We start from the raw sequence: 13,137 nt of genomic DNA on the forward strand, positions 1-13,137 counted from the left end.
AAGGTGTCTCATAAAATAGAAATCCACTTTTCTTGAGTGGAATGAAGTGATCTTGATCGAACCCCGAACGTAGGACGCATACTACATGTAGGATCATTTCATGACATGCACCTTATATATGTCCTTAAAACTAATTTAGAACATTATACTATTTCAAGAAGGGCGTGTTCGCGAAGTTTGATTTCCGAGGCCAAGCTTTTGCAGCATTTTCTTTGGGAAGCTTTGAGGTGGGCTTTATATCCAACACATTAAGTGTGGATAAAATTATCAAATATATGAAATGATTTTTGTTTGATAAAATTGCACTTACTTTTTTTTTAATGTTATCGTGCCATAAATTATTTGTTGAATGATGCCTATCTGCTTGGCGATGCCAAAGGAATGAATGAATGAAACGAATTCGGCTCCAATAGGACCAAGATCCTATTCGAGTTAATGTGCACGAAGGAATGGACCGTGAGTCATCGAGAGGGTTGGCCGGTCAATGTGATCGTGGAAGGTGGCCACCTTCCCGACACGGAATGAACCATCAGATATGGCGGATTGATGGAATGAACTTAGCTTGATCAAGCGAACTTTATGAAAATGAATTTAGTAAGCTCGGGCCTTTAAGAAAAACCCCCGTGTGTTACTGTGATGGCATGATAATAACTTTTTCTTATATATGTATCTTTCGGCAATGTGTTCACTGAGTACCCCGTACTCAGCCCTGCATATATTTCTAAATGTGCAGGTTGAGCAAGTGATGAACTGGTGGCTGAGTGGAGTTGGCGGTCGTATCATCTCTTTTGTAGGATTTTCGTGGCATGTGTCTTCATACACATGACCACATGGTTACAACTCCTTCCGCTGTGCTTTTGGTCGTAGTATTTTGTAGTAGATGGGTCACAGGAAAAACAATCAGTAACGAGTGATCTGTGCTAAACACTCTTTCAAATTCTCATGATCTTTGTTGTCTTGTGAACACCTCTCATCTTATGAAGAAATATTTGTCTTATCATTAATTCTTTCATCCCCTTTCTACCCCCCTTCTTAATTCCCTCCCCTGGTCATGATTTACCGAGCAATGCTATCCTTAGCAAAGCGTCGGTCGTGACAAGAACTTCTCTCGAACACCTCTTGGGGATATAGTCAAACCGCGCAGGCACACGATTCAATGTAATAATAAAACTGACATCATTCTAGTTATTAATTACTACTACCCAAAATATCAGGAATATTGGGTTACGAAAAACCCACACCTATTGATAAGTCAAAGCAGCGTATGATTAAATAACGTGTGTCCTATATTATTACAAAGATTAGGAAATATTAAATCTCCAAGACATCGTCTTACAGTAGATAGCAACAAAGACGTGTCTATACTTTAGATCCATTCAATGCTATACCACACCAGTGTCACTAGTCATTCTCAAGGTAAAGACGACTTTCGGATGGACACTGCAACCTTTCACGATAGGTAGCCAAAGCCTATCTAGGTTGTGAAAAAGTTTTACTTCTACAAGGTACCGGTTGGGCCACCTACTGTGATGACCTGTTCCACGACCCAACCTTCAATGTAGAAGACTTAGACTGATTTTACTTTCCGGCGTTTTAATTATATAATTTAATATATAATTAAATACGGTCAATACCCATTAAAGCAAAATACACAGTGTGAAGAAAAAATTTATTATTCTCATTAAATGAAGAGTGTTTACAATATACAAGCAATTTATCAAATTCAAAAAACTCGAAAAATGCTTTTTAGTATATATGTTCCAACAATCTCCCACTTATACTCAAAACATGCTTTCGAGTATACTACTGTCAATTTTCTTCAATTTCTCCCACTTATAGAGAAAGCAGGTCTGAGTCTTTAATGCATCTAACACCTATCCCTTCCATATGACGATCAAACGTCCCACCCGAGAGGGCTTTCGTGAAAGGATCAGCAAGGTTGTTTTCTGTTGCAATCTTGACTACTTGTATGTCACCTCTCTGTACAATCTCCCGAATGATATGGTACTTCCTCTCAATGTGTTTGCTTGCGTTATGGGATCGTGGTTCCTTTGAGTTTGCAACAGCTCCAGAGTTATCACAATATACCGTGATGCTCTTGGGCAAACTCTGAATCACACCCAACTCTTTTAGGAAGTTCTTGAGCCATACAGCCTCTTTTGCAGCTTCAGAAGCAGCTACATACTCGGCTTCCATGGTCGAGTCCGCAATGCATTTCTGCTTTGCACTCTTCCATATAACGGCTCCACCTCCCAAGGTGAACACATAACCAGAAGTAGACTTCCTCGAATCACGATCAGATTGAAAATCTGAATCCGTGTACCCCATCGGACATAGATCAGATGCCTTGTAAACTAGAACATACTCTTTAGTCCTCTTCAGGTACTTGAGTATATTCTTTACTGCAGTCCAATGTCCTTGGCCAGGGTTCGACTGATACCTAGCCACCATGCCTACGGCAAAGCATATATCAGGTCGTGTACACAACATAGCATACATGAGACTTCCAACTGCCGAGGCATATGGAACCTTTTTCATGTCTTCTATCTCTGTATGTGTCGTAGGACACATCTCCTTTGATAGATGAATTCCATGTCTGAAAGGGACGAAACCTTTCTTGGAATTTTCCATGCTAAAACGTTGTAGTACAGTATCGATGTAGGATTCTTGAGACAAGCACAACATTCTTTTCTTGCGATCTCTGATCACTTTGATTCCTAGAATGTGTCCCGCATCTCCCAAGTCCTTCATCTCAAACTGGGTAGACAACCAGTTTCTTACGGACGACAACATCTTATTATTGTTTCCAATTAGTAAGATGTCATCCACGTAAAGTACCAAGAACACCACATTTGCACCTTCAACTTTCTTGTACACGCAACTCTCTTCTGGGCACTGATCAAAACCAAATGATTTAACAGTTTTATCGAAGCACATGTTCCATGCTCTGGATGCTTGCTTGAGTCCATAAATGGATCTTTTAAGCTTCCACACCATGTGCTCCTTGCCCTTAATTTCATAGCCTTCGGGTTGTTTCATGTAAATGGTTTCCTCAAGACTACCATGCAAGAAGGCGGTCTTGACATCCATTTGCCAAACTTCCCAGTCCATGTAGGCTGCGATGGATAGGAGAATCCTAATTGATTTAAGCATAGCGACGGGTGAGAAGGTCTCATCATAATCGATTCCTTCTCTTTGGGTATAACCCTTTGCCACTAATCTAGCTTTGAACAATTTAACTTTCCCATCCGGACCTCGTTTACGCTTGAATACCCACTTACTCCCAATGGCAATGCAGCCTTTGGGCAGGTTTTCAAGGTCGTAAACGTCCTTATCCTCCATCGATTGTAATTCGGAATCCATTGCCTCAATCCAGTTGAGACTATCCAAATCATTTAATGCTTCTTTGTAGTTCCAGGGGTCAGGTTCTAGATGTCCGGAAGCTGAGTCTGAAGACTCTCCCAGACCAATCCACCTTCCTGGTTCTTTTGAAACCCTCCCACTACGACGAGGCTCTACAATCGTAGGAGTAGAAGAAGTTGTATTACGTGGTGCAATATTTTCTTGTGGAGTTTTCTCTTATGTAATTGGAACGTCATCATCTCTCATTTCTTCAAGAGTGATTACAATTCTGGGTTTTTGATTCTTAATATACTCCTCTTCCAAGAACTTTGCATTTGTGCTTACAAATACTTTGTTGTCTTGAGGACTATAGAATTCATAGCCTTTTGTTCCTTTGGCATATCCCACAAACAAACATACCTCTGTGCGAGAGTCCAATTTACTTGGATCTTTAACTAGCACATGCGCCGGACAACCCCAAATCTTGAGATGTTCTAGGTTGGGCTTACGCCCAGTCCACAACTCATGAGGTGTTTTGGGCGCTGACTTTGTAGGTAAGTTATTGTGGGTGCAACACGCTGTTTCTAGCGTAAACCCCCAAAGGAATTTTGGCAACTGAGCATAACACATCATTGATCGAACCATTTCAAGAAATGTTCGATTTCTCCTTTCCGCAACTCCATTTTGTTGAGGAGTGCCAGGTGCAGTCAGTTGGGATTCAATCCCAGCTTCCGCTAAGTAGCCCAAAAATTCATCACTAAGATACTCGCCTCCTCGATCAGATCGTAAGGCTTTCATAGTCTTACTATGACGCGTTTCTGCAAATGCCTTGAATAGTTTGAATTTTTCAAAAGATTCTGATTTGCGTTGCATCAAATAGACTTGGGCTAGTCTTGAATAATCATCAATAAAGGTGATGAAATATACATAGCCTCCCCTAGTTTGAATTTGGAATGGACCACACACATCCGAGTGAATGAGATCTAGTACTTTCTTGGCTCTATTTCCTTTGATCTTAAAGGATCTTTTGGTCATCTTGCCTTCCAAGCAGGATTCGCAAGTTGGAAAAGGGTCTAAGCTTAGTCCCTCAATTGAGCCAAGGCTCGCCAACTTTTGGATCCTTCTCGGATTGGCATGCCCAAGCCTTAGATGCCATAAGTACATATTGTTGGGGTTTGTATACTAAAAGATGCTTCGAGCGTACATGCCTTTGTACAGTCAGCTTGTGCATGTATACGAGAAACGCCACGTCCACTTGTTTACCTAATTATGAGAATAAATAATATAATATAATGGTTTATTATTGAAATATGATAAACAAGTCTAAGGCTTTTTACTAAGAAGGTCAAGTAGGGAAATTCGATGAATCTCCTCATGAGTTTTCCAGTAGGGGACTTGGCCAGATCTAGTAAGAAGAAAAACGTATTCACAACCTAGATAGGCTTTGGCTACCTATCGGTACGGTTGCGGTGTTTGTGATAATTCTCTCTTACCTAAGAAGAGATTAGTAACACCGGTGTGGTAAAGCACTGAAAGGATCTAATCCGAAATGTATTCTTTATTGCTATCTACTGAAAGAATATATTTCAAGAAAGTTTAGTATTTTCTAGTCTATGATATTGATATCAATATTGTTTATTCAATCAAACGCCACTTTGACTTATCAATATGTGAGAGTTTGTACGTAACTCAAGTTCATGATATCTTGGGTGGTAGTAATTGAATAACATGAAGGTATTGGAATATTATTTCATAGAATTCGCGTGCCCAGTGTGGTATGATTAAATCCCTAAGGGGTGATCCCCAAGAGGTGTTTGAAAAAGGAATTTATTATTCAGAAAACTGCGCAGTTGGAATTTATTCCACGAATAATAAATAAAGTTTCAAACTAGAAAAACTCTTTGGAGAATTAATTTAATTCTAGTCACATAGCAGACAAAAGAATTAAATTGACGGATCAAGATAATCTTAAACGCAGGAAATATTATAAAATAAAATGGACCCAAGTTATTTGTAATTTGGTGATTTAAGTGGGAGTGCAATATTATTCTTTAGTGGAATAAAATAATATTCCATTGATAATATATTAAATCATGGGTCATTTGATTTAATTAGTAATTTATCAATGGGTGAGCCCAACACTTAAATCATTCCATGGATCCCCAACCTAGCCCAACAAAGTCCATTATAAATAGTGATGGGATGTGGAAACCCTAGGACACCATTCTAGACAACACACTCCAAAACCCTAACCCTAGCCGCCTAGAAATCGGCGCCTCTCTCTCTCTCCCTCTTGGTCTCGATTTTCGAGCCATAGTTGTGGGAGAATTAGGGTTTTGATTATTGTTCTTGATCTATCCTAATTCATAGGATTAGATCTAGACAATTTCGTGTTTGTATTGGGTTTTCCTAGATCTCTTCAAGACTATTATTGATTATCTAAGATCCGCCCACACGGATGGAGAATCAAGGACTAGGGAATAGGTTGGAAGATTCACGGTCGATAAACCAAGGATCTCCGGGTGGTGCAGCTAGCAACTTCGATCCTATGATGGATCAAAATGAGGTAACAATCGAATCTACATCAAATTGCATGATTATGTGTTTATTTGATGTTATACCTATAGATCTATGTTTATTGCATGAAATTGGAGTCGAATGCATAATCACCTAAATAGATCCGTTCTAGGACCTGTTTGATTTCCGTGTCTTCCGCTGCGGTAGTCCCAACAATTGGTATCAGAGCCAATTTTTAGGCTCTGATTATGTATTTGATTAATTGAATTTTTCGAAAATTGTAGTGTAAAAACTTGGGATTTTCAAAAATAATGCAATATGTGTTGGATCTATGTTTTTCTTGATTTTAATTTTGGATCTATGATATGATGTTCTAGATCGATGATTGAATATTATGAATCTTGAATTTTATTCAAGTTTTTCACAAAAATATTCTAGATCTATGATGAACAACATTAGATCTATATGTTCTAAGTAACATATACTAGTTTATATGTTTGATGTTACATATATGTATGTGTTTAAGTGAATATATGTTTTTAAATCAAGAAATAAAGTGGTCCATGATTGAATACTTGGATCGATGAAAGAATATTATGAATCTCGAATTTTATTTGAGTTTTTCACAAGAATATTCTAGATCTAAGCAAGTATTCATTAGATCTATAGTTTTATGTTCTTAATATGCAAGAATGTTTTAAATTGCTTATGTTTAAATATGCATATGTGATGAACATAAAAGAATTGTTACAAACTAAGAAACGATTAATTAAGATTTAAGATCGCGGTCAAGCGAAGCGACCGCGATAAATCAAGTTAATTAAATCGAAAAACGAAAAAGGAATACAAGGGTTAAAACCCTAGATGTGTTTTGAATACCGGGCTGCCTTCATCGGGGATCGCCGATCCAGATCCGGTGAGGAGAGGCAGCGGCGGCCTCGGCTAGTCGGAGAAGTGGCACGGGCAGCCCTCACGGTTGCAGATCCGGGCAGCAGCGCGAGCGGTAGGCAGCGGGCAGCGGCTCCGGCAGCGACTGCTTCGTCTTCGGACAGCAGCGCCGGACAACCGCTGTGTTGTCGACGGGCAGCGGCTGCAAGCCGCATAGGAGCAGCAGCGAGCAGCTCCAGAGGCTGGACGGCAGCGACTCTGCGGTCGCAGCAGCTCCGGCAGCGGCAGTGACTCCAGGCAGCAGCAGCAGCAGCAGCTGGGTCGTCTTCGGGCGACGGTGGGGAAGCCTTCCCCGTCGGAGAGCGGCTGAACGAGGGCTCCCTCGCGAATCAAGGCAGCAGTTGCTGCTGGAGGAGACAGCAGCCATGGATCCATGTTGATCCAGCTATGGCAGCCACGTCTTCGAGAAAACAGCGGCGGAGAACAGCTACGATTGAGTGGGAGCGACTGCCGGCGGATGAGGAAGTGAGGGCAGCAGCGGCGGCGCTGCAGTGGGAGCAGCGCCAGCAGCTGCGTGAGGCGGCGGAGATCGGGCGCGGCAGCAGCGGCTGCCGCGAGGCCCGTGGCGGCCCAAACCCTAATTAGGGTTTCGGGTTGCATCGCCGTTGTGTCGTATCGTTATTCGTTTTTCATGTTTTCGTTTCTTAAGACGCAAGTTATTTATAATTGTGGTTTAAAATCCTAAACCTAGAATAATTTAAAATATCTTGTGGGAATTAGAATGATTTTGTCATTAAATCAAGATTCTAATTTAAAAAGAGAATATTTGCTTTCTTTAAAATATTGCCAATTGATTAATTAGGTCAAATAATTGATTTAATTTGTTAATTAGTTGATTTTGATGGATTCTTTCCATCTAGATAATATCATGGTAATTAACATAAGGATATTCAATATTTGATTGATCTAATATTTGGCTTTTCCATAATTGGATGTAATTTTAAAGAATATTCTCTCTATATGCTTTCATGTTTTAATTTTTAAGGTTTAATTGAAAATTGTCTATTTTAATTGGTGTGTTATGGAATTATTTCCTAGATATATACCTAAGTAAAAGACATAAGATTTTTCAATTGTTTTAAAACCTTAAAATTTTTTGAAAATTACATGTATAATAATTGGATGGATTTTAATTGGAATCCTATTCCTAGTTTGAATTTTGTCTTTAATATGATGTAGATGAATTTTATTTCATCTAGATAACATCGGTTTAATTAAAGAAGTGAAAAAAAATTCATTTGGCATTAACATGCCACTAAAATCCTAAATTATTAAAGTGTTAAATGATTAATTGGATTTTAATTGGAATTCAATTCCTAGTTTAATTTGAATTTTATCTTTAATTTTGATGAAGGTGAATTTGTTTAATCTAGATAACATCAAATGTGATTTAAAGGTATGAAAATTCATAGAGCATTAATTTTGCTATTAAAATCCTTAATTATTTATTTAAATTGAATTTTATCTTTAATTTTGATGAAGGTGAATTTTATTTCATCTAGATAACATCATTTTGAATTAAAGATGTAATAAAATTCTTCTTGTCATGTGATTTTATGAAAGCTATGAGAAATTAAGTTCTCAAAATTTAATTGGTGTGTTTTAAATGGATTTAGTCTTAATTGGATAAATGCGGATTTATATATCCAAGTGGGCATTTAAAATTAAGACTTAGCTAATCTTTTATGATATACACCTAGACATTAATTTTAGGATAAGGATGGATTAATTCTATCTAAGTAAATCCTAATAGTATTAAAAGGTAATTATAATAATCAAGATACGTTATTTTAACTAATAATGTATGATTATTTAAGATTGGACTTAATGTCTAGATAATCTTGTTTATGTGAAGATGGAATTTTAATTCTATCTATTTATTTTAGATGCTTAATTAAATGATCAAGTTTCGTCATTATGTTTATGTGAACCTTTTGTAAATGTGTTTACATGTTTTATTGATGAAAGATAGATATTTAATTTGAGTTATGATTTTATTTGTTAAAATCTAGTTTAACTCATGCATCGCCTATGTACTTATTGCTTTACATGCATAGCTAGTACATGTTTAATTATTCTTTGAATGTGGATATCTGCCTTATCTGCTTAAGTTATAATTAAACTATTAAAACCACCAACAAGAAAATATGAAGCGATAATTACAACACGTTTGTATATGGCCTCCATAAAATTGGTCTTAGTGCGAAGTAGTGACCGGCCTGTCTTTACGGGAGGAACATTACCAGTTCGTAAGTTTTGACTTCTCTAGATAAAGGATTATTAAAATCGTAAAATTAGTTTTTCAGTAATATCGCGACTGGTCTTTACCGGAGCAATATTGCTGCGAAATTATAAGGATTGTATTTTAATAATTCTTAGAGGGAGCTATAGGAGGAGGTGCTTGTCCGGTTCGACCTTTCTTTAGAGGAGTTCACGCACAAGTAAAGAATCCTTAGTGCTTAATTTTATGGTTATACGCTTTAGCAGTGTTAGTCAGCCATGCCATTCTTATGGTCTCTGGACTATCTGTCGACATTGTGGCCAGTAAAAATAATGAATTTCTTGCATGAATAAGACTCGGCTTCCTCGTAGAAGAACGTTTGTGCTTGATTTTTGTGGATGTAAAATTGATGAATTGTTTTGTGGTTATTTGCAATTCCTTGAAATTTTACATGTTTATATTATTGGTATTTATTCTCAGCTTGAACGAAAGATGTTTGATACTTGGGATATTTATTATGCCATACTTAGTTCGAAGAAGCATGACTCTGAATTGTTTAAGGAATGGAAAAGTAAACTTGATGTTGATCGTTTGATCAATGACTTAAGATTGATCCTCAGCAAGGATCGTCCGCCTACATACCATCTACAAGGAGAGGACAAGGAGTTTCGTGATCAGTGGCATACCGCGGAATGTCATCTCAAGGGCTTCGTTTTAGCCAGTGTTGGCAATGCCCTTGAGAGGTTTGACGATCCCAAAAGGCCGTTGGTCAACAAGCCCACGTGGTTTGAAGAAAAGTCCTCCAAGGTACGAGCTTGTATCGCCGTGAAGCATTTAAGGAATGATGTTTTTGAAGAGGGCCAAGACGTGGGGGTATATGCCCTAGTCATGCTTGGCTACTTCAATAAACTTCACTTGTCGGGAGGGGGGAAAATTGACCCAGAAACCCAACAGATAATGATCCTTGATGGGCTTCCAGATAGCTTTAATGAAGTCAAAGATGAAATTTTGTTTAGCGACAAAAGGTTTTCATTTTTGGAGCTTTATAACAAGCTTGTGGCTGCTCAAACTAAGATGAACAAAAGGGGTGAACTTTCGAGATGATCATGTTCAAGTCAGAAGAGTTTATTTTTGCTTTATTTACATTGTTGAATTTTAAGAGTTTTGATATTGTTTGGTTTTGATATCATATGGATTATTGATATGGAATTTTATTCCTAGTTTATCAATTGTGGTTTTGGATTATCGATGTCATTTTATAATGCTTGCATTACTAGATAAATGAAGTTTTGATTATCCAATTATTTATGACATCAAATGTAACATGGTTAATATCAAAATGTTTACTTGTAATTAAATTTGTTGATTCAATTATTATGAAGTTTTCTTCTAGAAATATTGATTATTAAGTTTCTTTAATCCTTAAGTCTTTTGAACCATTATTTTGTTGATGAGTCAATAGAACATTAATGTTCGACATAGATTCAATACAAAATAAAATGATCTTATGATCGCGTTTGTTCAAATAAAGGTGTAAGAAAAATAATCACAATAATTGATTACAAGACAAGTAAATTAAATTCAACTAGAAACAAGATAAGTATTTATTATAAAATACTAGAAATTCTTGTATAGTAAATATAGTGTGCACATTAAATTTATTTTAATGTTCCAAGCCAAGAGTTGACTACTTGATTAGTTATTGTTTTATTTATTTTGTTGTGAAAGTGATAATTAAAATAGTGGGAGCTTTTTCTTAAATGAATGATTAAATTCTAAGTGTTTAATAAGAGCTTCATAGCTCATTTTATTAAACTAGGATGAATTTAACTCCAAGCACTATTTAAATTGTTTTAATAGCCTTAATGAATATTGAGACTAGTATTTTTCTACTTTTAAAAGTGGGAGCTAAATTTTGTCTCATAGAATATTCATAAATGGAATTAAGGTAATGTTTGATAGAGTTAAAGGGGTTCACACCCTAGAATGAAAGAAGTGATGAATTGCACACTTTCTAAGACTCTAATAACATTAAAAGACATTTCCAAGTTAGCTATTAAAATTAGAATTGCTTTTGGATTTCCAAAGAAAGTATTTCTAAAGATCACAACAAATGGTTAAATAAATGAACTCTTGGAATTTATGACTATAAAACAAACAATGCAATCATTCGGTTTTATTTTGTCATAAGGACTAACTTCCAATTAGTCATTGTGATGAGGTAATTATGTTCATACATAAATTTACATCACAAATAATATAGCAAGGATAATACCAAGTTAAATTGGGATTATATAATTAAAGTTTTTGGAATCATATTCAACATGATTAAAACTTTATATTTGCTATAAGTATTCTACTTTAATTAGTAGAAATTCAGAAGGATCAAAATAATGGATTTTGATAGAGGAATATGTATAAGTGCACTTGAGAAAGGCACATAAAATTATTCCACTGGATCAAAGGGCCTAGAAATATTTTGATCAAATAATCGTGCTCCTTAGCAAGAGTTAAGGTTATAAATTACAAGTATATTTTCGTTTTATGTACTCTAGAAAACTATGTTGGTAGATTCTTTTAAAAGAATTATAGTTTTGAGTACATAGTGGCCAAAGCCTGCTTTGAGTATAAGTGGGAGAAAATGTGTTGTGAATGTGTAGCACAAGGCCAATAAAGCGGTTGGTATACTCGAAAGCATTCTTTGAGTATAAGTGGGAGATTGTTGGGGTTTGTATACTAAAAGATGCTTCGAGCGTACATGCCTTTGTACAGTCAGCTTGTGCATGTATACGAGAAACGCCACGTCCACTTGTTTACCTAATTATGAGAATAAATAATATAATATAATGGTTTATTATTGAAATATGATAAACAAGTCTAAGGCTTTTTACTAAGAAGGTCAAGTAGGGAAATTCGATGAATCTCCTCATGAGTTTTCCAGTAGGGGACTTGGCCAGATCTAGTAAGAAGAAAAACGTATTCACAACCTAGATAGGCTTTGGCTACCTATCGGTACGGTTGCGGTGTTTGTGATAATTCTCTCTTACCTAAGAAGAGATTAGTAACACCGGTGTGGTAAAGCACTGAAAGGATCTAATCCGAAATGTATTCTTTATTGCTATCTACTGAAAGAATATATTTCAAGAAAGTTTAGTATTTTCTAGTCTATGATATTGATATCAATATTGTTTATTCAATCAAACGCCACTTTGACTTATCAATATGTGAGAGTTTGTACGTAACTCAAGTTCATGATATCTTGGGTGGTAGTAATTGAATAACATGAAGGTATTGGAATATTATTTCATAGAATTCGCGTGCCCAGTGTGGTATGATTAAATCCCTAAGGGGTGATCCCCAAGAGGTGTTTGAAAAAGGAATTTATTATTCAGAAAACTGCGCAGTTGGAATTTATTCCACGAATAATAAATAAAGTTTCAAACTAGAAAAACTCTTTGGAGAATTAATTTAATTCTAGTCACATAGCAGACAAAAGAATTAAATTGACGGATCAAGATAATCTTAAACGCAGGAAATATTATAAAATAAAATGGACCCAAGTTATTTGTAATTTGGTGATTTAAGTGGGAGTGCAATATTATTCTTTAGTGGAATAAAATAATATTCCATTGATAATATATTAAATCATGGGTCATTTGATTTAATTAGTAATTTATCAATGGGTGAGCCCAACACTTAAATCATTCCATGGATCCCCAACCTAGCCCAACAAAGTCCATTATAAATAGTGATGGGATGTGGAAACCCTAGGACACCATTCTAGACAACACACTCCAAAACCCTAACCCTAGCCGCCTAGAAATCGGCGCCTCTCTCTCTCTCCCTCTTGGTCTCGATTTTCGAGCCATAGTTGTGGGAGAATTAGGGTTTTGATTATTGTTCTTGATCTATCCTAATTCATAGGATTAGATCTAGACAATTTCGTGTTTGTATTGAGTTTTCCTAGATCTCTTCAAGACTATTATTGATTATCTAAGATCCGCCCACACGGATGGAGAATCAAGGACTAGGGAATAGGTTGGAAGATTCACGGTCGATAAACCAAGGATCTCCGGGTGGTGCAGCTAGCAACTTCGATCCTATGATGG

General features: G+C 36.5%; 1 protein-coding gene and 1 pseudogene across 1 annotated transcript; one reads left to right on the forward strand and one right to left on the reverse strand.

Moving 5' to 3' along the window:
* Positions 1-1,833: 1,833 nt before the first annotated feature.
* Positions 1,834-2,499, reverse strand: LOC148933075 (secreted RxLR effector protein 161 pseudogene; annotated as a pseudogene).
* Positions 2,500-7,194: 4,695 nt separating this feature from the next.
* Positions 7,195-10,132, forward strand: LOC148933076 (uncharacterized). Its single transcript, XM_089063636.1, has 3 exons — positions 7,195-7,365; positions 9,509-10,021; positions 10,070-10,132. The coding sequence occupies exons 1-3, from the start codon at positions 7,195-7,197 to the stop codon at positions 10,130-10,132; spliced, it is 747 nt and encodes a 248-aa protein (XP_088919762.1).
* The last annotated feature ends 3,005 nt before the right edge of the window (positions 10,133-13,137 follow it).

Source organism: Salvia hispanica, chromosome 1 (genome assembly GCF_029641045.1).
Source record: "Salvia hispanica isolate PSC_SH4W2 chromosome 1, Shi_PSC_v1, whole genome shotgun sequence".
NCBI classification, from domain to species: Eukaryota; Viridiplantae; Streptophyta; class Magnoliopsida; order Lamiales; family Lamiaceae; genus Salvia; species Salvia hispanica.